At 41.8% G+C, this 26,801-nt stretch overlaps 1 protein-coding gene across 1 annotated transcript in view; it reads left to right on the forward strand.

The window, feature by feature from the left end:
• LOC117516975 (polypeptide N-acetylgalactosaminyltransferase 10-like) overlaps positions 1–26,801 on the forward strand; it is a 396,627-nt gene that overhangs the window by 358,750 nt on the left and 11,076 nt on the right. The window contains 3 exon segments of the mRNA XM_034177870.1: positions 5,393–5,511; positions 17,000–17,149; positions 26,098–26,330. Of these exon segments, the coding sequence (XP_034033761.1) occupies positions 5,393–5,511; positions 17,000–17,149; positions 26,098–26,262 (434 nt within the window). The 3' untranslated portion in view covers positions 26,263–26,330.

Consider the following 26,801-nt stretch of genomic DNA (forward strand, 5'->3'; position numbering starts at 1 on the left):
GAATTTCTCAACTGAGTGTGAAAACACAGTCTCTGTCTTCAGTTCAAACTCAGGTTTTTGTTGAGACAGCATTAATGTATTTATTTAATTAGGGCGAATCGAGGCCATGCACTACACTGTGCATGCTGATTTGGCACAACTTTCACACGAGATTCCCTTCCTGATGTACCTCCAAAGATACATGGAAAATGATATATGGATGGCCTTGCACTTGGAACATCCTTATGATCTATAGAGCAAAGTGGATAGCAGGCATGTCCAACTCCACTTTGATATTTACACAGGGATCTGAGCCCAAAGCAAGGCATAGGGGGAAAGGGGATGTATTGACTTCCTTAAATATGCAGATGACACCCAACTTTACATCTCTACTAAACCCAATTCCACCTACGCTATAAAATACTGCTTCTGACATGTAAACCATTCACATCCTTGTCCCTCCATATTTGTCTAATTCAGTTCACCTCGCTACAACTGCCCGTTCACTTTAATATTCCTCTTCTATCCATCTCACTGTTCCATCTGTCGGCCTTGTTACCATGGGGACCAGAGCATTCAGTTGCACTGCTCCCCAGCTTTGGAACTGACCTTCGCAATACTAGGTCACTGTTCAAATCTGGTCTCAAAACCCATCTATTTTGTGTTGCATATTCCGTTTGATCCACTGTATAGTTGGTATACTTCCTAATGTTTTGATTTTATTAGTGTTATTTTCATGTATGTTTTAATGTGGGTATTGTAAGGTGTTCCATGAAAGGCACCCTTAAATAAAATGTATTATAATTATTGTTATAATTAGTGTGATTTGGTTATAACATGGATTTCAAAACAGTTCAATTCAGTTTATTTATATATCACCAAATCACAACATATGTCACTCCAAGGTGCTTTACATCATGTCTTTGGATTAGGAGGAAGCCAAAACACCCAGAGGGAACCCATGCAAACTCCACACATTAAAGGCCACAAGTGAAGGTCATGAAATCAATTTCTTGACCTTCTTTCTAAACCACTTAGCTACCACAAAGAATTTACAAAAATGCAAAACAAGAACAGAAAACGTCTAATTATAGTGAACAGTAGTTATTGTCCAAATATATTCTCAGATGGCATTAAGGTTCAAGCTTCTCCCTAACACTATGTGCTTAGATAGCCTGCATTCTCAAACAACGGCATGAATGGGAGCTCTTGTCTACCATAACCATCCTCGAAAAGTCCAATAACAGAACCTCAAACAGAGAAAGAGCAGAATCAATCAGCCGGAACTAATAAAACACAAAACAGCACTTCCCAGCAGTAAACCAACAGAGTAACAGACAGGATTCTAATGTGGTTGCTGGCCACAAGCCTTTTGCTTCATTCACAGACCCACATTTTTGATATGATGAGACTGAAACCTTCTCCATTGGTAGCAAAAAAAAAAAAAAAAAAACAAAGAAGAGGAAAAATGGTTTGTTAGAACAACATGTTAGTCATATGAAAGGGAAAACACATAGGTCTTTAATGTGGACTTGAATTACTCCAGAGAATCAGACTGGTTTATCTCAGCAGGCAAATTGCTCCACAGAACAAGTGCATGGTAAGAGAAAGGTATGTGGCCTGCTGACATCTTCTTAATCTTTGGAACATGGCAGTTCTGCCTTCTGAGAATGCAGAGCATAGGGCAGTACATAAGATTTAATTAGGTCAGCCAGATAGGGAGGTGCTAGTCCATGAAATATTTTGGATGTTAATAACGAAAACTTCAAATCTCGCATGGACAGGAAGCCAATGGAAGAAGGCCAAAATTGGAGTAACATCATCAAACATTTGTCTCCTAGTCAGAACTCTGGCAGCAGTATGTTGAACTAATTGGAAACCTCTGATGCTGGACTATGGCAAGGCAGAGAACAGGACATTACAGTAATCCAATGGAGATGAAACAAAGAATCAATGTTTCTGCATCAGCCATAGACAGCATAGATTGAATCTTCACAATATTACGGAGGGGACAGGAAGATGCCTTAGTGATGTCTGCAGTGTGCAAGTCAAATGACAGTGTGAGATCATAGTTCACCCCAAGGTTTTTTACTTTATAATCATGACGAATAACACGAGTAAAAGGTTAACGGTAGGTGGCTAAACTGATGCTTGTATTTCACAGGACCACTGACCATCATCGCAATCTTGTCATAATTTCATATTAAGACGTTGTTGGACATCAACTTTTTCACTGAAGCCAGGCAGTCCTATGAAATCTTATTATGTATGAGATTATTTGTTGTTATCAGCATGTACAGTCACGTTGTCATCTGTCATTGTCAATGAGATCTGCACACAAAGAATCAACAGCAGTCATCCTCCTGACCTCCCTGAAATGAAGTTGTTGAGCAACACATTCCTGCAAACACCTTTTTCATCTCCATTCACTCGATTTCCTTCATAGAGTGAGGCAAAGAAGTATGTGATCCATTGTCAATTTTGCAAGTTTTCCCACCTACAACAAATGGAGAGGGCTGTAATTTTTATCATAGGTACACTTCAAATGTGAGTGACAGAATCTAAAAAAAAAATCAGATAATCACATTGTATGATTTTTAAATAATTAATTTGCATGAAATATGTATTTGATATAACAGAAAAACAGACCTTAATATTTGGTACAGAAACCTTTGTTTGCATTTACAGAGATCAGACATTTCATGTAGTTCTTGACCAAGTTTTCACATTCTGCAGCAGGGATTTTTGTCCACTCCTGGATACAGATCTTCTCCAGATCTTTCAGCTTTTGAGTTTGAGCTCCCTGACCTTCCCTGACCTTCTCCCATACCTCCTCTGGATCTTACAGATGGTCAGTGATAAACTTCAAACGGTTCTTGAACATGTGCTGGCTTGAGCAGCGGGACCTTGCGTGCCCTGCAGGATTTAAACCATGACAGCGTAGTGTGTTACTAATGTAATGTTTGCAACTGTGGTCCCAGCTCTCTTCAGGTCATTGACCAGGTCATCCCATGTAGTTCTGGGCTTTCTCAGAATCATCCTTCCCCCACGTGGTGAGATCTTGCATGGAGCCCCAGACCGAGAAAGATTGACAATCATCTTGTGTTTCTTCCATTTTCTAATAATTACACAAACAGTTGTTGCCTTCTCACCAAGCTGCTTGCCTGTTGTCCTGTAGTCCAGCCCAGCCTTGTGCAGGTCTACAGTTTTGTCCCTGGTGTCCTTAAACAGCTCTTTGGTCTTGGCCATGGTGTATAGGTTGGAGTGTAATTGATTGAGTGTGTGGACAGGTGTCTTTTATAGAGATAAGTTCAAACAGGTGCAATTAATACAGGCAAACAGTGTAGAATAGGAGGGCTTCTTAAAGAAAAACGAACAGGTCTATGAGAGCCAGAATTCTTGCTGGTTGGTAGGTGATCAAATACTTATTTCATGCAATAAAATGCAAATTAATTATTTAAAATCTTACAATTTGATTTTCAGATTTTTTTTTTTTTTTTTTTTTTTTAAGATTCTGTCTCTCACAGTTGAAGTGTACCTATGATAAAAATTACAGACCTCTCAATGTTTTCTTGGGAAAACTTGCAACATTGACAGTGGATCACATACTTATTTGCCTCGTATCCCAACAGGCACAAGCAGCCTCCATTCTTTGATCATCCCGTGGCAAGTCCCATCTTGGGTACACCTTACCTGTGAACCCAGGGGACAAGTCAGCCAGCATAAAAGTTTAGTTCAAACCACAGTTATTAAAGTATAAATACTATAAATCATTTTTCCGGTCATTTTTACTTTTATTTTGTATCACATTCCTGTCATTACAAGTAGACTGCACCGGAGATAAGAGATGAATGAAAGTCATTAGCTGAGCTGACAGATAGGCACCATTAATTAATATGGTTAAATTAAGTTGTGAAAGTGCAAACTGACTTTGATTTAAAAAACAGTCCACAGACCAACGAGTTGTAAACATGGCATTAACACAGTAAACTGCATTGAAACATTTTTTTTTTTTTTTTTGGTTCTACCAGATGAAACTGAACCCTTCAATGATATTTCAGCAGTGTGGGTGCTGGGATGACAATGACAACTGTGTCACTTGGAAAGTGGCTGCTTTGTACGGGGCATAAAACAAGGTCCTTAAACTTTTCAAACATGATCAGAAGTTGTTAAGAACGTCTGGTCAGTGTTTTATAAAGTACCGGAAAATCACACTTAAGTAAAAGTACAGATACCCATTAAAAAAATGACTTTGGTAGAAGTTCTAGTAACCGATTGAAATGCTACTCAAGTAAAAGTCTTAAAGTATCTAGTATTTATTGTACTTAAGTATGACAAATATAAAAATATTAAATATTACTATAAAAAATTAGGATAAAATGAAATAAAATCCACGAATCGTGGATCGAAGCACTACTTCGACCAGCGAATCACTTCTTCGATTGGTTCAAGGTTCAAAGCAAGGCTGCGCTGCAGAAAAGTTGATTACAGACCTGCTGCAGGTCTGTAATCAATGTAGAGAAGTTATCATTTTCCTGACAAACACCCCACAAGTGCGCAAGTACAAAAAAGTCTACCGGACATGCCTCATGACAAATCGGCCTGACTTTGTTGCAGTAACTAGTAATCAGTGGTGTCTCTGGCTGAAAACATGACTTTTTTGTGTGTGTGTGCGTGTGTGTGTGTGTGTGTGTGTGTGTGTGTTTATTTTTTGTAACGAGTAACAGCATGGCGCGTAGAAAATGTATCGGAGTAGAAGTACGCAATTAAGGTCAGAAATGTAGTGAAGTAAAAGTGAAACTAAGCTGAATTAAAAAACTCAAGTAAAGTCTCCCAAAACGTACTTAAGCACAGTAGTGAAGTATTTTTACTTCGTTACTGTACAACACTGTGTGCGATATTGGTCTGTAGGCCTCTTTGTCATCTAAAAATCTGAAAAAACCTGTTGAAAACCTCCCCTGTTGAAGTGACAAAGTACAGTCGGCTTTGACAGTGAAAATTAAGACATGGGAGCTCACCACGCCCGAATGCACGCAGTAGAAATGGCTGTAAAATGTACGCTGCAAAAGAGTAAACAGGTACTTTTCACACAGTAATTGGAACTTATTAAAAATGAGACACAAGCGGGAGCTGAAGGTAACAAGGTTGCATGTTGGAGTGGAGATGGAGACAGCAAACTTTGCCATGGTTCCATTTTTGAGGAAAAGTGATGAAATATATTTGCAGTCTGAAAAGGTTTCTCCTTGTTATGCATGGTTACATGTACCACCAGAAGTGCACATCTGGGAGCCAAACTATAACTAGTCTAGGCCCTTGCTTGTGTCAAGGCACTGCAGAATGAAAGTAGCCTGAAAAGCAGCAATGTGGCAGCTTGTAACTGCACTATGTTCGTGTGTATTTGTGTGTGTGTTGTAGATCCGTAATGTGGGCAGCGGCATGTGTATGGAGAGTAAACACTTTGTGTCAGGCAGCCCCATCCGCCTGGAGAGCTGTGTGAAGGGGCGGGGCCACATGAGCTGGAGTCATGGACAGGTGAGGGTCATCCACCACATCAGCACAACATACTGTAGTGCTCACGATAGTTATTATAAAAGGCTTTGTCACATAGTCAGGGCATCACGTTCTTTTTTCTGTCCGGTATGTCGAGGCCCAGTAAAGTTAGGCTGGTTCACACTGCATGATGACTGTGGGGGTCTCTGTTCCACGTCTGAGTGACCTCCCTGCTCTGTAGTGCTTTAGAAGAAATTTAAATTTCTGATGGCAACAAATTTCATGAAATGAAAAAAGCAGATTGTCAAAGGTGTTCTATTTTTCTTCTGGTACATGTTCTCCTTGAATTGCTGTCTGTCTGAGTGGTGTCCAAAAAATGAGGTGGGCTTCATAGATAATTGGCAAAGCTTCTGGGGAAAATCTGGTCTTGTTAGGAGAGACGGCATCCATCCCACTTTGGATGGAGCAGCTCTCATTTCTAGAAATCTGGCCAATTTTCTTAAATCCTCCAAACCGTGACTATCCAGGGTTGGGACCAGGAAGCAGAGTTGTAGTCTTACACACCTCTCTGCAGCTTCTCTCCCCCTGCCATCCCCTCATTACCCCATCCCCGTAGAGACGGTGCCTGCTCCCAGACTACCAACAACCAGCAAAAATCTATTTAAGCATAAAATTTCAAAAAGAAAAAATAATATAGCACCTTCAACTGCACCACAGACTAAAACAGTTAAATGTGGTCTATTAAACATTAGGTCTCTCTCTTCTAAGTCCCTGTTGGTAAATTATATAATAATTGATCAACATATTGATTTATTCTGCCTTACAGAAACCTGGTTACAGCAGGATGAATATGTTACTTTAAATGAGTCAACACCCCTGAGTCACACTAACTGTCAGAATGCTCGTAGCACGGGCCGGGGCGGAGGATTAGCAGCAATCTTCCATTCCAGCTTATTAATTAATCAAAAACCCAGACAGAGCTTTAATTCATTTGAAAGCTTGACTCTTAGTCTTGTCCATCCAAATTGGAAGTCCCAAAAACCAGTTTTATTTGTTATTATGTATCGTCCACCTGGTCGTTACTGTGAGTTTCTCTGTGAATTTTCAGACCTTTTGTCTGACTTAGTGCTTAGCTCAGATAAGATAATTATAGTGGGTGATTTTAACATCCACACAGATGCTGAGAATGACAGCCTCAACACTGCATTTAATCTATTATTAGACTCTATTGGCTTTGCTCAAAAAGTAAATGAGTCCACCCACCACTTTAATCATATCTTAGATCTTGTTCTGACTTATGGTATGGAAATAGAAGACTTAACAGTATTCCCTGAAAACTCCCTTCTGTCTGATCATTTCTTAATAACATTTACATTTACTCTGATGGACTACCCAGCAGTGGGGAATAAGTTTCATTACACTAGAAGTCTTTCAGAAAGCACTGTAACTAGGTTTAAGGATAAGATTCCTTCTTTATGTTCTCTAATGCCATATACCAACACAGTGCAGAGTAGCTACCTAAACTCTGTAAGTGAGATAGAGTATCTCGTCAATAGTTTTACATCCTCATTGAAGACAATTTTGGATGCTGTAGCTCCTCTAAAAAAGAGAGCTTTAAATCAGAAGTGCCTGACTCCGTGGTATAACTCACAAACTCGTAGCTTAAAGCAGATAACCTGTAAGTTGGAGAGGAAATGGTGTCTCACTAATTTAGAAGATCTTCACTTAGCCTGGAAAAAGAGTCTGTTGCTCTATAAAAAAAGCCCTCCGTAAAGCTAGGACATCTTTCTACTCATCACTAATTGAAGAAAATAAGAACAACCCCAGGTTTCTTTTCAGCACTGTAGCCAGGCTGACAAAGAGTCAGAGCTCTATTGAGCTGAGTATTCCATTAACTTTAACTAGTAATGACTTCGTGACTTTCTTTGCTAACAAAATTTTAACTATTAGAGAAAAAATTACTCATAACCATCCCAAAGACGTATCGTTATCTTTGGCTGCTTTCAGTGATGCCGGTATTTGGTTAGACTCTTTCTCTCCGATTGTTCTGTCTGAGTTATTTTCATTAGTTACTTCATCCAAACCATCAACATGTTTATTAGACCCCATTCCTACCAGGCTGCTCAAGGAAGCCCTACCATTATTTAATGCTTCGATCTTAAATATGATCAATCTATCTTTGTTAGTTGGCTATGTACCACAGGCTTTTAAGGTGGCAGTAATTAAACCATTACTTAAAAAGCCATCACTTGACGCAGCTATCTTAGCTAATTATAGGCCAATCTCCAACCTTCCTTTTCTCTCAAAAATTCTTGAAAGGGTAGTTGTAAAACAGCTAACTGATCATCTGCAGAGGAATGGTCTATTTGAAGAGTTTCAGTCAGGTTTTAGAATTCATCATAGTACAGAAACAGCATTAGTGAAGGTTACAAATGATCTTCTTATGGCCTTGGACAGTGGACTCATCTCTGTGCTTGTTCTGTTAGACTTCAGTGCTGCTTTTGATACTGTTGACCATAAAATTTTATTACAGAGATTAGAGCATGCCATAGGTATTAAAGGCACTGCGCTGCGGTGGTTTGAATCATATTTGTCTAATAGATTATAATTTGTTCATGTAAATGGGGAATCTTCTTCACAGACTAAAGTTAATTATGGAGTTCCACAAGGTTCTGTGCTAGGACCAATTTTATTCACTTTATACATGCTTCCCTTAGGCAGTATTATTAGACGGTATTGCTTAAATTTTCATTGTTACGCAGATGATACCCAGCTTTATCTATCCATGAAGCCAGAGGACACACACCAATTAGCTAAACTGCAGGATTGTCTTACAGACATAAAGACATGGATGACCTCTAATTTCCTGCTTTTAAACTCAGATAAAACTGAAGTTATTGTACTTGGCCCCACAAATCTTAGAAACATGGTGTCTAACCAGATCCTTACTCTGGATGGCATTACCCTGACCTCTAGTAATACTGTGAGAAATCTTGGAGTCATTTTTTATCAGGATATGTCATTCAAAGCGCATATTAAACAAATATGTAGGACTGCTTTTTTGCATTTACGCAATATCTCTAAAATCAGAAAGGTCTTGTCTCAGAGTGATGCTGAAAAACTAATTCATGCATTTATTTCCTCTAGGCTGGACTATTGTAATTCATTATTATCAGGTTGTCCTAAAAGTTCCCTAAAAAGCCTTCAGTTAATTCAAAATGCTGCAGCTAGAGTACTGACGGGGACTAGAAGGAGAGAGCATATCTCACCCATATTGGCCTCTCTTCATTGGCTTCCTGTTAATTCTAGAATAGAATTTAAAATTCTTCTTCTTACTTATAAGGTTTTGAATAATCAGGTCCCATCTTATCTTAGGGACCTCATAGTACCATATCACCCCAATAGAGCGCTTCGCTCTCAGACTGCAGGCTTACTTGTAGTTCCTAGGGTTTGTAAGAGTAGAATGGGAGGCAGAGCCTTCAGCTTTCAGGCTCCTCTCCTGTGGAACCAGCTCCCAATTCAGATCAGGGAGACAGACACCCTCTCTACTTTTAAGATTAGGCTTAAAACTTTCCTTTTTGCTAAAGCTTATAGTTAGGGCTGGATCAGGTGACCCTGAACCATCCCTTAGTTATGCTGCTATAGACGTAGACTGCTGGGGGGTTCCCATGATGCACTGTTTCTTTCTCTTTTTGCTCTGTATGCACCACTCTGCATTTAATCATTAGTGATCGATCTCTGCTCCCCTCCACAGCATGTCTTTTTCCTGGTTCTCTCCCTCAGCCCCAACCAGTCCCAGCAGAAGACTGCCCCTCCCTGAGCCTGGTTCTGCTGGAGGTTTCTTCCTGTTAAAAGGGAGTTTTTCCTTCCCACTGTAGCCAGGTGCTTGCTCACAGGGGGTCGTTTTGACCGTTGGGGTTTTACATAATTATTGTATGGCCTTGCCTTACAATATAAAGCGCCTTGGGGCAACTGTTTGTTGTGATTTGGCGCTATATAAAAAAAAAATTGATTGATTGATTGATTTGCTCCAGGGCTTAATTTGAGGGGTAGCAAGCCGGAGAGCGCTCCGGAACCTCTGACGTTGGCTCCGCCAGCTATTTATACTGGATCCGTGATCCGCCACCTCTCTTGACTAACAAAATATATATAAAAAAAAAAAATCACCGCGATTGCTCTCACTGCCAATCACACCGCCACCCTCCTGTCTGCTGTGCGGAATTGCGTGAAATCTGGCAACAGGTCCAGAGGCTACGCTCGCTGTTTTGATCTGGATGTTGACCGTAGCCGCAGAGCTCCGTGGCCACCGAGAGAGGACTTGGATTCTTTGCGGGTCCCGCATCCGTACCCCCGGAGGCAGTGAGTGAAGGGAGAGCCATGCATTGTGTTCTGCGTGTGTCTGTTTATAATCTTCTAGCACAGAAGAAAAAAGAGAGTGTTTACACAAAAGAGTAAAGTGAGAAAATGTTAGTGCCTGTTTGAGAAAAGTGTGTAGTGAGGGGTTTTACAGCCTTAAAACATCTATAATAAGTGTAAAAATAGTGCTACTTCGTGGATTTCCGCTGCGTTCACACCGGACACGATCAGACGCTACAAATTCGTGGGGGTCGCGTGGCAACGGACGCGCCTCCTTCGCCCGGTGTGTTGCTCTGCTTGGGTCGACTTTCACTGCGAAAATTCGCCCCGGTACGTCATCAAATAGGAGGAGCTTCCATTCCGCTCGGCGTCAAGTCATCATGACGGACCTTGATCACACGGAGCGAGTTGTAGAATATCATTATTTGCTGCAGGAGCTGTGTCTGGATGACGGCCGCTTTCAGTGGTCCTTCCACCTCTGCAGGACCCAGTTTGAGGACCAACTGTCCCGTTCACGCGCGCACATGTAAACAATTAAAAAAAAAAGAAACTGCGCTGCTTGCTGCAGCTCGCTCCTCCTCCCAAAAACTCTGTCATAATTGTGTTTAGAAACCAGTCACCATTTGTTTTATTATACATCTGTGTAGTTAATTAATAAAATATTCTCCACACAGACGATTCGCTTGCGCGCGCACGTAAGAAAGAAAAAAGAAAGAACGAAACTCCACTGCTTGCTGCTCCTCGCTCTTTCCCCCAAAAAACTCTGTCATGATTGTCTTTAGAAACCAGTCACCATTTGCTTTATTATACATCTGTGTAGTTAATAAGTAAAATAATCTCCATGGATCATTCCCTCGCGCGCACGTAAAAAAAGAAAGAAAAAGAAACTCCTCTCCCCCTGCTGTGTGGGGCTTCTGCTCACTCCAAAAACTCTGTCATGATTGTGAAATAAAGGACCAAAGAGACATAAGTCCTGCTCACAGGCTGCTACCAGAGACAGGACATGTTCACATCTTCAGTCAAACTCCAGACATCTCCACGTCACTACATATTCTGTCCCTGATTGGTCAACGCGGCGCGACGAGACGAAAAAGTTCCGATTTTTCAACTTGGGGCGGAGGGCAACACGACGTGACGCGACGCAATATCGCGCTACAAACGCGCAAAACGCTCAAAATCGCTTCACTCGCTTCACTCGCATCGCGCTGCATGGTTTGGCACCAAAACGCGTCGTTACATAGGGAATACATGGCAACCTGTGGCTGCAGGCGCTCGCGTCACGCCCGGTGTGAACGCGGAGAACGTAACTCCCGCGATAAACGAGGGACCACTGTACATCATTAAACAGGAATTTGTACTCTATCGGGATTTGGTGTGACTAGTGTTATTAGGCCTACAATACATGCCCAGTTTATTTTCGGTGTGGTGCACAGCATTGTTCGCAAGCCCCCCACCCCCGCCCTTCTTTTTTTTTTTCTGCACCGGAGCCACCCATCCTCTGGGCTCCGGGACCTCCCACTTTACAAATTAAGCACTGATTTGCTCCCTCATGAGACACCCTGGAACACAGAAGCTGCTGTACTATGTCTTAAAGATGTCAATGTGTTTTATGCTGATATATTTTGAAACTCCTACAACCACAATAAAGGATGTATTTTTACGTCTGTAAGACTTGAGATTCATATGTGGTCTCAAACTTTTTTTTAAGTTTGCTACTGTTTGCTGTGTTGTTTCACTGACTCCATCCTTCTGCCCCTTCATTTTGTAAACCTGCATACTGTAATTAAACCTCTCTCCGTGGGTTTCACTAATTATTTTTTGGTATAGCATACATTTTTTTTTTCTTTTTGTCTTTAAACACAAAATGATAACGTATTCAGTTCCATATTTACATTTTGAGCAATTTTAGTCCATTTATCGTGTTTTCAGCAGCTTGCATTTGTGGTCCATTGTGCATTTCAGCAGCTCAATCATGCTCCAATCTTTGCTGTATTCATGTAATTATTTTCAAAGTGGAAAAATGAAAGCATGCTCTCTGCACTTTCTCCAGCTTTTAACACAGGAGCCTGGCTTCTTTCTTCTTCCCTGCACTTTTCTGAAGCCATGTGGTGGTTTCAGAATAGAAAAAAAGCAAAACTTATTTTGCAGGGTTACTGAAAAGACTGAAATGTGTTCCCAAGTGATTGCTTATTAATATATTAATTCACAGGGCACTTGCTATATGTGCTTGCTCTGTGATCAACTTGTCCAAGTCCAGCAATTGCTCCAGAGGCTGTATTGTTGGTGTGAATAGTGATGCTGAAAGGAGCGAGTGCGCTTCTTTTATGACTGCAATGCAAATGCCGTGCACACACAACCATAGGCATAGGAGGTGGGGTCTGTTGGGGGGGGGGGGGGGCAACACTAAATTTGCCCAAATTTCAGAAACCCCCATGACTCTTTAAATTACCATATATTTATATACCCATATTTATATTTATATTGGTGACCAAATAGCGGTTTGATTGTTTACATTAATTGCGAAAATAAGTCTGACATTTTAGGTCATTCTATTCTGTATTCAGAGTCTACATGGCCCATGCCCAAATTTCAAGCCCATCTGCCCGAATTTCAGAATTTGCCAGTTGCCCCCCTGCCCCCCCCATGCCTATGCGCGCAACACGTGCGTGATGCATTCATAATACACCCGTAATACTGCCGTGAAAATCTCAATCTGTCAGATCAGTTTCCTCACTACATGCGTTATATAACCGTGATTGTTCATCATATATTTGCTATATATTATTAATCCATAATTCATACTGGGACATTTGTCATTTTTGGCCATTTTTGTTGCGGACAACAACGAATGCCCGCAGTTTGTATACTCAATTCATGCGCACTTAATCCTCTCCCCAGTGGGACAGGGCCCTAAACAGGACTCACTCTTCTTTGCTTCTTAACTCTCACAAGATCAGACTTAGACAGAGCAGACTGGCATGAATTGTCAAAGGGTAGACCCTGAATATACGATTACCCCCATTTATTCAGATATATTTCTCAGGATAAAATTAGCACTTTTTTCCCTGTCCACAAATTCAAACTCCAAATACATTCTCAACCCTTTGATAGATACAGTATTTTTCTTAAAATACCGAGCTCCCTCCTCACTGGTATCTTTAATCCATCGCCGCTGAGTGGCCAATTCCCACTGGTATTAAAAACTGCAATAATTAGACTACATCGAAAAAAACCCTCTTTGGATCCTGAAGTTATGGCAAACTACCATCCAACCGCCAACCTTCCATTCCTGTCAAAAGATTCTGGAAAAGGTTATCTCAGGCCAGCTTCAGGATTACCTCAAAAAACACAACTTGTTTTAAAAATTTCAAAATGGTTTTTGACCCTCCAACAGCATTGGGACAGCCCTGGTCAGAATCACCAATGACCTCCTGGTGGCTGCTGACCAGGGCTTTCCAACACTTATCATCATTCTGGACCTCACAGCCACTTTTGATACAGTTGACCACAATATTCTCCTCCACCATCTCCAGTGCATAGTTGAATTCTCTGGAAAAGTTCTGAATGGTTCAGGTCCCATCTCACAGATAGAGCTGAGTTTGTGGCCTTGGGAGATGCTAAATCACAGCCCCACACTGTTATCTGCAGAGTCCCACAAGGGTTGTTTTTTGGGCCAACCCGTTTCAACATCTACATGCTCCCTCTTGGCCATCAACAAGCATGGAGTCTCATTCCACTGCTATGCTGATAACACTACATAAAATTGAACATGACCTCCCCCACACTTTCATCAGGTTTCCTCTCCTGCCTGGAGAGGTTTGACCCCCACCTGTCATTTGATACACATCTCCACTACCTTTGTAAAATTGCATTCCTCCATCTGAGGAACATAGCCAAACTCCACCTCTCCCAGGATTGTAACACTCTCTTCATCGGGATCCCTGACAGGAACCTTCAAAAGCTCCAACTAATCCAAAACAGTGCTGCCAGGATCAGGATGAGTGGCGCTCATCTCACACCTGATGAAGACATTGGAGCAGCTCTTCTGGACAGTTTGCATATAGGATAGGTGTTGGTGTTGAGGATGCCATCCTCTACCTGCTACACCGAGGCCACTCGCATCTGGATTAGGGAAATGGCACATTGAAGATTCTCTTCCTGTCCTTTGCATGTGCCTTTAACACCATCCAGCCCCTTGTCTCCAGTGGACCCCTGCCTGGTCACTTGGATCTACAGCTACCTCACCGATAGGCCACAGTATGTCAGACTGAGTGACACCACATCTGACGCTGTGATCAGCAGCACCGGAAAACCCCAGGGCATTGTAACCCAGATGGAGAAATAATTATAAATAATACTTTATACATATAATATAAATTCATTTTATAAATAAATACATTTATTTTCCACCTATCCTAATTATTAATTTATATAACTGCTAATAATAATAATATCTTTAATAAATAAATATTTTAGCTATTATTTACCTGTGTGTCAGTCTGGTCACATGACCATTATGCTGTCACGTGAGCGCGCTCCACCAATCACCTCACTTGTGAGGCTTTTTACACACTCTGGCATGGGTTGGCATTCAGACATGCGTGGGGAAGCTCATCGGACAGCAGCCACAGTCCTCCTCTACCTCGGAAATTGGAGCCACTTTGGTGTCGTGTGGGAGATAGTGAGAGGAATTGGCCAGGTTTACCAGGGTTGGTAACCGATGGCAAGCTGAGCATTCCGGCCTGGAGCTTGAACCTGTCTATGCCCATGGTCAGGGTAGGAGACTGTGGCTTGTTAATTGTTCACCCCACCACTCTCAATCACACACTGCACCATAGATCCTATGGACATTTAAATCGGATTTCATGTGGACATTTCAAGAACTCTCTTGTGTGCAATAATACATTTGTGTGTGAGAGGAACCAGACTTGGTGCCCACATTGTGGGACCAACATTTTCTTTTCTTTTGGGTTTTGGGTTCAAGTGCACTTTAAAGTAAAAATTCTGCAGATTGTAAATACTGTAAATATTAATTTCTTTGTTCAAACACACTCAATATACGGTACCAACACCAAACTAAAATACCTTGTTGTGTCGTTATTTACTGTCCTTTACCTCCAAAGGCCGAACCTATAATCCTGAGCACACTAGTCCAAAATCAGCATTTGTGCTGTGTAGTGTTACACTGGTTGTAGTACATGCTACAGCATGGTGCTGGTACCCATCTCTTCACCCTGTACACATCTGACTTCTGCTACAATTCTGAGCTGTGTCATATCCAGAAGTTTGCAGATGACACAGCCATTGTTGGATGCATCAGGGATGACAGAGAGGAGTACAGGAGCCTAGTGAAGGACTTTGCTGCCTGGTGCCACACAAACCATCTACAGCTCAACACCTCAAAGACAAAGGAGCTGGTCATTGACTTTAGGAAGACCAGACCAAGTCCATGACCACCTCTGATCCAGGGATCAGAAGTGGAGGCTGTGGATTCCTACAAGTACCTCAGGCTGTGGCTGGACAGCAAACTGGACTGGACAACCCACACTAACCACCTGTACAGGAATTGACAGAGCAGGCTGGAAACTCCTGTGAATGTTCTACCAGTCCGTAGTAGACAGCATCCTCTTTTACACCGTGGTATGCTGAGGGGACAGCATATCCAAGAAGGACACATCCAGGCTGGACAATCTGATCAGGTGTGCCGGTTGGCATGAAGCTGGACTCTCTTGTGACGGTGGCAGAGAACACTTGACAAACTGCTGGACATTATGGACAATGCCAGTCACCCTCTGCACACTGTCATCAGCAACCTGAGGAGCATCTTCAGCCACAGACTGCTCCTTCCCATGTGTAGGACCAACAGACTGAAAAACTTTGTCCCTCAGGCCATCAGACTGTACAACTCCTCACTCAGGGGGAGGAGGAGTAACAGGAAGACAGAGGATAGGAAGGAGAGGAACAGTAGTAGCTAGTAAACCAGTATTGATCAGTATGTCTGGTATTTATATTGTGTATTTGTATTTACATTAGGAAACTGTTTTTCTTTTTTTTTTTCCACTTTTGATATCCTGTGTGCTGCTATGCAATGCTGCTGGAACCTTAATTTCCCTGAGGGATTCTTCCCAAGGGATAAGTAAAGTCCTATCTAATCTCATCTAATGAGGGTATGGAAATATGAGCACATCATGCCAATCCTCAGGACACTTCACAACTCCCAATTCACCTCCTCACTGAACACAAACTCAGTCTGCTTAACCACCAGTGCATCCATGGACATGCTCCAGAATATTTTAAAGAACTCCTCACACCACAATCGACAACAAAACACCTCTGCTCCACAAATTTTCAATGTCTCTGCCCTCCACCCAGGACAAAACTACACTAAAGACTATTTTCTTTAATTGTATCTGTATATGCCGATTATATTGTACCATATTTATTGTATATGTTGTTTATTACCCTTATTATTTAAATATCAGTTATATATATGATGTCTTATCTTTCTTATGTCTTATTATTTATTATTATATATATCCTTTTTTCTTGAGCCGCTTGGGTGGGTAGGGAGAGTTCCCATATGATAAAAAAGCTTTTCAACCAACCATCCCTGGTTCACAAAACCAGGCACCTAAATGGCTCTACTCTACTCTTTTCTACTTTTCTATTTTACTCTTCCTTTTAGATATTTAGATATACCTTAGTATACTAGCATAGTTCCACCTTAGAATTGGAATATAAGATATACCTTACTGAATTTTCATGCATGTTTTGGAATCCTTAAAAAATGTGTAGCACTTTGAGATTTGCCTTTTAATTAAAAGTGCTTTATAAATTAAATGTATTATTATTATTAAAATGGAAATACATGAGGAAAGTGCTTATTATAGGCTGGGATTATTGTTGCAGTTCCATAGTTGGCCAGTGCACAGAAAAACTGACAATACTGTTTCAAAAAATCCATTGTGATGAGATTGTGATCACAATGGATGTTTCTGTAATACAAACCATAAATACAAATATTACTTTTATGTGTCAAGAATCAATAGTGTTTGAGTCATAGGTAGGGGGGTTTGGTGAATCAGTGAGAGACAACACCAGATTTCTGAATGTTACCTTTCAAAACATGCCATAGCTTAGTTCAATGAAGAATTCTATTATGTGTTCACTGCAGGTGCTGACATTAGGGTGGAGGGAAGACATCCGTGTGGGGGCCCCCATGCACACAAGGAAGGTTTGCTTTGATGCTGTCTCACACAACAGCCCTGTCACCCTTTATGACTGTCATGGCCTGAAGGGGAACCAACTGTGGCGCTACAGAAAGGTACGGCACAGGGAAATGGGCATAGATGTTGGCATTTACTGCTATAACGTACTTTTTTACGACACTTCTCACATAAAGATCATTTTACAAAGTGAAGTGATGTGTTTTAACAGCTAATTAAATTGGCAAAAATTTCACCTTTGATTTTGAGGACATGAACATGAGATATTAGACTTCCACTGTGACTGTCTCCTCAAAAACAGAGCACTTCTTAAATTAATGTTAAAATGCCTTTGGACAAACTGCTAAATATTTAAAAGCATTACTACCAAACTAAACTGGTGTTTTAAACGCCATTATACATGCAAAAAAGATAACAATGACATATTTACACTAAGAGATAATGATATAGTGTTCTGAAAACATTTGAATCCCCTTCAATCTTTGCATGTTACAGTGGTCTCTGTGCCAGGGAAAGTGCTTGCAAAGATTATTCTTATTAGAACTGAGTACCAACCACTTAGTAGAGAAGCTTGAATCTTCGACTGGACTGGGTTGCTTGACGCGAGGACGTTTCGCTTCAAATCGCAGAAGCTTCCTCAGCTAAAATTCTTGCTCTGGTGGTCTGACTTCTGCCTTGAGAAGAATAATCAGAAGTCACAAAAGCTGGAGTTTTAAACCTAACCAGACCCCTCCTACCGAGAGGCAGGCTGCTATAGGCTAGTGACTAAACAATAGCTCTAATTAGCACCTATTGTGCTCTAGCTAGCACCCTCCTAATGACATGGCAGCTCCTCCTAATGATGGGACGGACCCTCTCCTGATGGCTCCCTTGACGACTCTGCTGATGACGTGAATGACTCATTACCATGAACAAAAGACTGAAACTGCTTTGACCTGAGTACCCCATTGTAAACAGGGGATAAAATGTGTCTCAGACCCCCTCCCCAGTTAAGGCTGGGTTTCAAATGTTTCACAAAGAATGCCTCCTTGACCCCTCTCTCAAACCATTTCTTCTCTCTGGGTAATATTTTAACTTCCTTGTCCTCAAATGTGTGGATAGTGTCTTTAAGGTGGAGATGAACTGCAGACTGAGGTCCACTGGCGCCCTCTCTGCGGTGCTGGTATAGCCTTTTGTGTAAAGGTTGCTTAGTCTCACCTATGTAGTGTTCCTTACAGTTTTTCTGAAATCTGATAGAATACACTACATTGCTCTGTTTGTAACTAGGGATCCTGTCCTTAGGGTGAACTAATTTCTGTCTCAAGGTGTTAACTGGTTTAAAGTAAACTGGGATTTTGTGCTGTCTGAAGATCCTCTGTAGGTTTTCCCCTACTCCTGCTAAATAAGGGAGAGACACTCCTCTTCTTCTTGTCTCCGTCTCCTGTCTATCTGGTCTCTTTGTTCTCTGGGACTTTTGCACTTTGTCCAGGGACCATTGTGGGTACCCACATACTGTGAGGGCTTTCCGGACAAGTTGTTGTTCTTTAGCCCTTCCCTCTGCAGTTGTGGACACCTGTAGGGCTCTGTGTTGAAGCGCCCTGATCACCCTGAGCTTGTGTTCAAGGGGGTGGTTTGAGCCAAAGAGCAGATATTGGTCAGTGTGAGTTGGTTTTCTCTAAACCCCTGTCTGGAGCTGCCTGTTCTCTCCAATCGTCCCATCACAGTCCCAGAAAGGCTAAATGGTTGTTTCTGGCATACTCACGTGTGAACTTGATATTGGCGTCCACCGAGTTGATGTGTTCTGTAAAGTCCTCAACTTCCTGTTGCTTGATTTTAACCCATGTGTCATCAACACATCCTGTTTGTGGATTTTGGGCAGTCCATAAATGCATGGAGTGGCGTCCCCAGGGTACAGTCTGTAGTATGCCTGCCTGTCGATGAATCCCTCTTTCTCCAGGTTTTGGAGGTAGCTAATGATTTTCTTCTTATAGCTGCTTGTGGGGTCTCTCTTCAGAGGTTCGTATGTATTGGAGTCACTGAGCAAGTTGTTGATCTTGGCCTCGTAGTCCGATATGTTCAGGACAACCATACATCTGCCTTTATCTGCTGGAAGGATAAGGATGCTTTGGTCCTTTTGCAGTGCTGACAAAGCTTTCCGTTCTTTTCCTGTGATGTTGGACGGAGGAGGCTTAGCGCTGTTCAGCACTGCTGTGACTCTTAGTCGGAGGTCCCCAGCTTCTGACTCTGACAAACTGTTATGTTTAATGGCTGACTCTACTGCAGTGATGTAATCTACTGTCGGTATATGTTTAGGGGTCACTGCGAAATTTAGTCCTTTAGCGAGCACATCCTTTTCTGTCTGTGTAAGAACCCTGTTGGAGAGATTCTTTACCCAATTTTCCCTGTTGTCACTAATTTGTCTGGGTGTATCTTTAAAAATACTTCCACTGAAAGTACGCCTTTTCAGCACACGTACACTTATCATTGTACTTGATATATCCCTCTCCTATGCTTAAAGTATACCACAAGTGCAATTATCGATATGCTGCCATTGTACTAGTTGTATACTTTGAGTCCCAATTTTTGGTTTATTATTGTATACTTAAAGTATACTGTTATACACATTGGTTATTTCACTATTTTACTTTTTATACTTATATAAAGAGTGTGATGCATTTAAAAAACTCACAAGACAGAATGTTGAAAACAAGTTTGATATATTTTCAAACATTTCAAAAACAAAGACCTATGAAATCAAGTCCTTCCTTTGTGGAGAAAATTAAAGGAAAAAGTGCATGTAAAATGTAAACATAATGGTCTCTCCAAGATCAAGTCCTTATTTGTAAAAATGTAAACATAGTGTCTTCAACTGAGAACTAAAGTCCTTCCTTGTCAAAAAAGGTAAAAAAAAAAAGAAAAAAAGTGCGAACCTTTGGAACCAAAAATAAATAACTACATAGAAAAAAAATCTGTACTTTTATGACTTCTTTTCAGTTACTTGAGTCAATGGCTTAACTTAGTTAGTGTATCTTGCTCCAAGTGCATAATAAGTATTAGTACTTTGTGGCAGAAAGACATAAAAAGTATACTAAAGTATAAGTTTTAGTATTAAAGTGTAAGTGTAAGTCTTAGTGTTAATGTACTTAGACTTAGACTTTTGTTTATACTTTTCAGTATAAGCCAAGTATACTTCACTATACTATTCTTAAGTGTATAAAATATAGTTCATAAAAAGTCACCTTCAAGTATACTTCCTCAATTTTAGTAAAAAAAATAATAAGTATACTCATAGTACACTTGAATAAACTTCTTTTTGCTAAGGGTTGCTGGACATAGCCAGTTGATACACAAAAACTGTGAGTGCTGTACTGAACAGCAGCAGAAACTCTGACTTTTTCCACAGTGAAGACTGGCATTCAGCAGGGATGTGTTCTGGCTCAAACACTATTCAGTGCTGGTGTGAACTGTGTGATGGGGAGGGTAACATAGGTGCTTTTGTTGGTGAGTAAAGGTTTGCTGACTGAACTTGTCCTGAATTAAGACCATGATCCAAGATTTTAATGACCTCCTGGACTCAGTGATCAGAAGAATATGGTGAAACTGCTGAACTTGTAGAGCCATTGACTTATCTTGGCAGTAACATTAAGCTATGTTTGAGGCCCCTGGGAAAGCTTATGGAGTCATGAGGTCACTGGACAGAGCTGTTTGGTAATGACAATATTTCTGGAGGAGAATAACAGCACAAATCTTAAGAGTGCTGATGCTGCCTGTCTTACTGTACAGTTATAACATTTGGATGCTAACCAGTGACCAGAGTTGATGACTGGATGTCTTTGGTACTAGGTCTCTTCGGAGGATCCTTAGGTATTGGTAGAATGACTTTGTATCAAACGAGGGACTCTTTAGGGAGACTAAGATGAGAAGTATCATTTGTTTTGTGAGGGATCATCAGCTTCAACATTTTGGCCATGTGGTGCGTTTTTCTCTGGAGACGTTGTAGTCAATAGCTGGTTGGTAAATGCCACTCAGAGGTTTAATTCTCACTGGTGCGATCCGCCTGCTGTACAGAATCCAACAATTATCCGCTTTGAGTGCACTGAAATGTCACCGGCCACCGGGTGATGAGTGGATACGTCACGATGAACTTCGCTGCTACAGCAATCCTTGGCACAGAACACACAAACACTGTGTAGATGGTAAAAACACAGCCATGGCCAGCGCGTGGAAACAGGCTACTTGGTTGACATCTTGGATTCTGTTGTATCTCTCCTCCACTCGTCTCGTTGGCGTCTCCACCGCTCCAGGCACACCTGTGCCTCCAGCCACTCTGAATGCATCCATCTCCCCGCTCGAGGTCGTCGGGCTCTCCCGTCTCACTGTCCAGTGTTCCTACCCACTCTCAGCCACGGTGACTCAGCGCCTCCTCTGTCTGTTCGCCCACCAACAGTGTGGCAACCACTGCCGAGTTTTTGTCCGGCGTCGAAACTGCTCTCAATCCACTCAGTCTCCTGAGCTTCTCTCCTTGACGGAGCCTCCCTTACTGAAGCGCTTCTGTCGAAGTACCCTGTCTCCACTTCCGCATCCCACTCTTCAGTCTGCACCAAGCCCCGAAACCCCGCCTCACTCATACACTCTACACCACACGCCCTCAAACCAGGTAATCAAAACCCACCAGCTGGTACACGTGCAATTCATTTCACAGTGACTCTCCTGATCCCAATCCTCCAATCAGGCATTATTGCTGATAGCAGAAACACCATTATCCCAGTGCAACATCTTACCTTAATGCAAATATACAATTTACATCAAACAGGAAAAAAAAAAAAAATACACACATTTCCTTCCTTGCTAACTCTGATTTTCCACCGGGCCACACACATATATATATATATATATGTAAAAAATGTGAAAAAATCATTCAGGGCCCTTTAGCAAGGTCCTTAATCCCCTAGTTGCTCCTGGTGTGTAGTGAGCTGCCTTGTATGGCAGCACCCTGACATCGGGGTGAATGTAAGGCATTATTGTAAAGTGCTTTGAGCGTCTGATGCAGATGGAAATGCGCTATATAATTGCAGTCCATTTATTCATTTAGTATGACACCTTATCCATCAGTATTTAGACACATCAGCAAATAGACTGCACTGATGCTAGGGTTCATTGTTTGACATCTCAAAATGATGAGGTGGACTCACTGAAGTTGATCTTTAAAGAGACCTTTTTTTAATTGATACAGTTTTTTTCATGATAGTGTCTTCAGACACTGCAAGTTTTATTCAAGCCAATGGGGCTCAAGAGCCTATGAAGGATGTCTTCTTCAACTGCTAACATGAAGTGAAAACTTCCAATGGACCAAGAGAAAGCATTCCACTCACATCTTCATTCAGTACTTGCCTGTCCTACAGCTCTTAGATTATTTCCATGTGACCACAGGCACGGGTAGTGCTGGTTATGAATGCTGCATCATCCATCCCAATCTGGAACTCTCATGAACTCTCTTAGTGCTCCTTCACTTTGCAAAATCTCAGAGGATGCAAGCTGTTGGGTCCTAGTTTTAGCAACCAGATATGCACCGATGGACACAATAGTCCAGTACGTGTACTGCTGCTGTGGATCAGATCATTGATCAGGTTCTGTTTGACAAACACTGGAGCCTCCTGCAGAAATGCAACAGCCAAATGTTTTGAAAGGATGTAGCATGAAATCTGTGGGCTGCACTTTCAAATATTCATTCATTTTCTATACCCACCTATGCCAATTAGGTGTCACAGGGTGCTGGAGGGTGCAGGCAGGGTACACCCTCAACAAACCACCATTGAGCAGCTCGATGGAACCCATACGAACATGGGGAGAACATGCTAACTCCACACAGAAAGATCAGATGGGAAGTGAATCCAGGACCCTCTCTCTGTGAAGCAAAACAGATAACCACAAGACCACTGTGCTGCTCCACTTTCAAACATAAACATGATCAGTGATCCAAAAAAATGTGGTTGATCTTCCACAACAAAAGGTATCTGGGAATTGCATTAGAATCACTTCTGTTAACAGTAGGGGGTGTTTTATCTTAGAGGATGCTCTGAATGTCATCCAGAGGAGTCACAGTACATGGCTTAGTGCAGAGGTCACCAACCCTGTTCCTGGAGGGCACCTGCCCTGCATGTTTTCTAACTCTCTCTTTTCCACTCCCAGGCAATTGATTATGCACAGCCAATCAAGAGCTGGAAAACACCACTTAAAAAAAAATCAGGTGTGACTTGAGTTAGTAGACTTGGAAAACATGCAGGATAGGTGCTCTTCAGGAACACTGTTGGTGACCCCTGACGTAGTGGTATGTTTGGGCTGTATAGTGTGTTGAAAACATGTCCTGTGAAGACATTATGGGTAGACAAGGAAACATTTGTTACGGGAGTCTGTAAACAGATTACACACCATCTGTCATCTCTTGACCCTCCGCCTGCTTATGGAGGAAGTTAAGTATTACATTCCTCCAAACCAATGCATCATGCCAGTGGTGTTATGGACAGTGCAGTCCTTTCAGATGGCTCTGTTGTACTGGAGTTTTAGACCACGCACTTTGAACATTTTTATCAGGCTAACACTTTCCACCAGAATATGTGACACTCTCTGTGCCAAGGTTCTTGGAGCTAATCATCCAATCAGTTGTGACCCACCAAATGTAAATAAGATTTCAGAAGTGGGTAAATAGCATAAAGTGGGAAAATTTCAGGGATCTGAACTGCGCAAGCCAGACTACTCCAAACAGGTGGAAATACTGTTCTTTTGCCATTGTGGCTCCATTGTTGCTCCTCTTTGGAAATGAATGGTTGATTGCCTGGATTACAGCAATTTTGTGGGGTATGTATGTTGGGAAATAGACTTGCAATGATCATTCTCAATAGACTAAAATTCCAGCTGTTTGTTCCTTAGCAACTGGAGCAGTCTGGATTCACACCCAAAAATTTACCTTTCGACTGCATCCTGGTTCAGTGCATACGCAACAAATGGTGGATATTGTTAGAGCTTCTTTGAAGCCAGTACTGATCTTTTCAAAGAGTTTGACTCATTGGTCTGGCTGCTTTTTAGGATATGTTACAAATTTTCAATCTCTCCACTAACTTGCTGGATATTATTTGATGTCAGATATAGTCAGTGCTGTTTATAGTGGGTGCATGGGGGATGTGTTTTGGCATTTAAATGGTAAATGGACTGCATTTATATAGCGCTTTTCCATCTGCACCAGACACCTCACATGCCTCACATTCACCCCAATGTGAGGGTGCTGCCATACAAGACACTCACTACACACCGGGAGCAATAGGGGATTAAAGACTTTTTATTCAGCATGAGTATCATACACTCAAAAAAAAATATCAACGCAACACTTTTGGTTTTGCTCCCATTTTGTATGAGATGAACTCATATATCTAAAACTTTTTCCACATACACAATATCACCATTTCCCTCAAATATTGTTCACAAACCAGTCTAAATCTGTGATAGTGAGCACTTCACCTTTGCTGAGATAATCCATCCCACCTCACAGGTGTGCCATAGCAAGATGCTGATTAGACACCATGATTAGTGCACAGGTGTGCCTTAAACTGTCCACAATAAAAGGCCACTCTGAAAGGTGCAGTTTTGTTTTATTGGGGGGGGGGGGGGGATACCAGTCAGTATCTGGTGTGACCACCATTTGCCTCATGCAGTGCAACACATCTCCTTCGCATAGAGTTGATCAGGTTGTCAATTGTGGCCTGTGGAATGTTGGTCCACTCCTCTTCAATGGCTGTGCGAAGTTACTGGATATTGGCAGGAACTGGTACACGCTGTCGTATACGCCGGTCCAGAGCATCCCAAACATGCTCAATGGGTGACATGTCCGGTGAGTATGCCGGCCATACAAGAACTGGGACATTTTCAGCTTCCAAGAATTGTGTACAGATCCTTGCAACATGGGGCCGTGCATTATCCTGCTGCAATGCAACATGAGGTGATGTTCTTGGATGTATGGCACAACAATGGACCTCAGGATCTCGTCACGGTATCTGTGCATTCAAAATGCCATCAATAAAATGCACCTGTGTTCTTCATCCATAACAGACGCCTGCCCATACCATAACCCCACTGCCACCGTGGGCCACTCGATCCACAACATTGACATCAGAAAACCGCTCACCCACACGACGCCACACACGCTGTCTGCCATCTGCCCTGGACAGTGTGAACCAGGATTCATCCGTGGAGAGAACACCTCTCCAACGGGCCAAACGCCAGCGAATGTGAGCATTTGCCCACTCAAGTCGGTTACGATGACGAACTGGAGTCAGGTCGAGACCCCGATGAGGACGACGAGCATGCAGATGAGCTTCCCTGAGACGGTTTCTGACAGTTTGTGCAGAAATTCTTTGGTTATGCAAACCGATTGTTTCAGCAGCTGTCCGAGTGGCTGGTCTCAGATGATCTTGGAGGTGAACATGCTGGATGTGGAGGTCCTGGGCTGGTGTGGTTACATGTGGTCTGCGGTTGTGAGGCTGGTTGGATGTACTGCCAAATTCTCTGAAACGCCTTTGGAGACGGCTTATGGTACAGAAATGAACATTTAATACACGAGCAACAGCTCTGGTTGACATTCCTGCTGTCAGCATGCCAATTGCACGCTCCCTCAAATCTTGCGACATCTGTGGCATTGTGCTGTGTGATAAAACTGCACCTTTCAAAGTGGCCTTTTATTGTGGGCAGTCTAAGGCACACCTGTGCACTAATCATGGTGTCTAATCAGCATCTTGATATGGCACACCTGTGAGGTGGGATGGATTATCTCAGCAAAGGAGAAGTGCTCTCTATCACAGATTTAGACTGGTTTGTGAACAATATTTGAGGGAAATGGTGATATTGTGTATGTGGAAAAAGTTTTAGATCTTTGAGTTCATCTCATACAAAATGGGAGTAAAACCAAAAGTGTTACGTTTATATTTTTGTTGAGTGTATAATGATCATAAACAAGGTAAAATTGTCTATAGAATTTTTGTAGTCTTTTACATGAGACATTTCTTTCTCTGTCCTGCAGGATAAGAGCCTGTATCATCCTGTAAGTAACAGCTGTATTGACAGCAGTCCAACAGAGCGGCGAGTCTTCATGAACACCTGTGACCCCGCCTCTCCAAGCCAGCAGTGGCTGTTTGAGAGGACCAACGCCACTGTGCTGGAGCACTTCAACCGCGGCAACAACTGAGGCCTGTGGACAGTGAGCCCAGGCTTCTTACAATGACAGCTCAATAAATAACAATCAACTATGATTGGGTGAGTAATGGAGTATAATTATTTGTGTTTGTCCTGTTGCAATTTAGCAACTAAATAATCGGCCTGCATTTTAGTGTGTGTTCCCATTTTGATTGTCTTTCTCACTTTGTGGGTTGAAAAACAAATGTCAAAATGTTGTAAAGTTTGAAAGTGATTTAATCAGTAAATGGATTAGGTAGTTCTTTAAAATGAAAAATTTAATTAAACAAACTATAATGATTCTGCTTAAACCCCTCTTATACTATTTAATTGTAAGATATTTAAGTTTGTTAACATTTTTAACAAACCTTTTAAGTACAGATTGATCATTTGTGTGAGATTTTATGATGCACAGATTTATTGGAAAAAAACAAAAACAATCTTAGAAACCAAGCAATTCTATGTTTTTCCCACTGGGGAAATCCCTAAAGAATTATGTAGACCCTGGGGCTTTTACTTTATTTGATTTCATACTGCCACTTGAGAGTCTTA

The sequence above is a fragment of the Thalassophryne amazonica genome, chromosome 9, assembly GCF_902500255.1.
Source record: "Thalassophryne amazonica chromosome 9, fThaAma1.1, whole genome shotgun sequence".
Classification (NCBI taxonomy): domain Eukaryota; kingdom Metazoa; phylum Chordata; class Actinopteri; order Batrachoidiformes; family Batrachoididae; genus Thalassophryne; species Thalassophryne amazonica.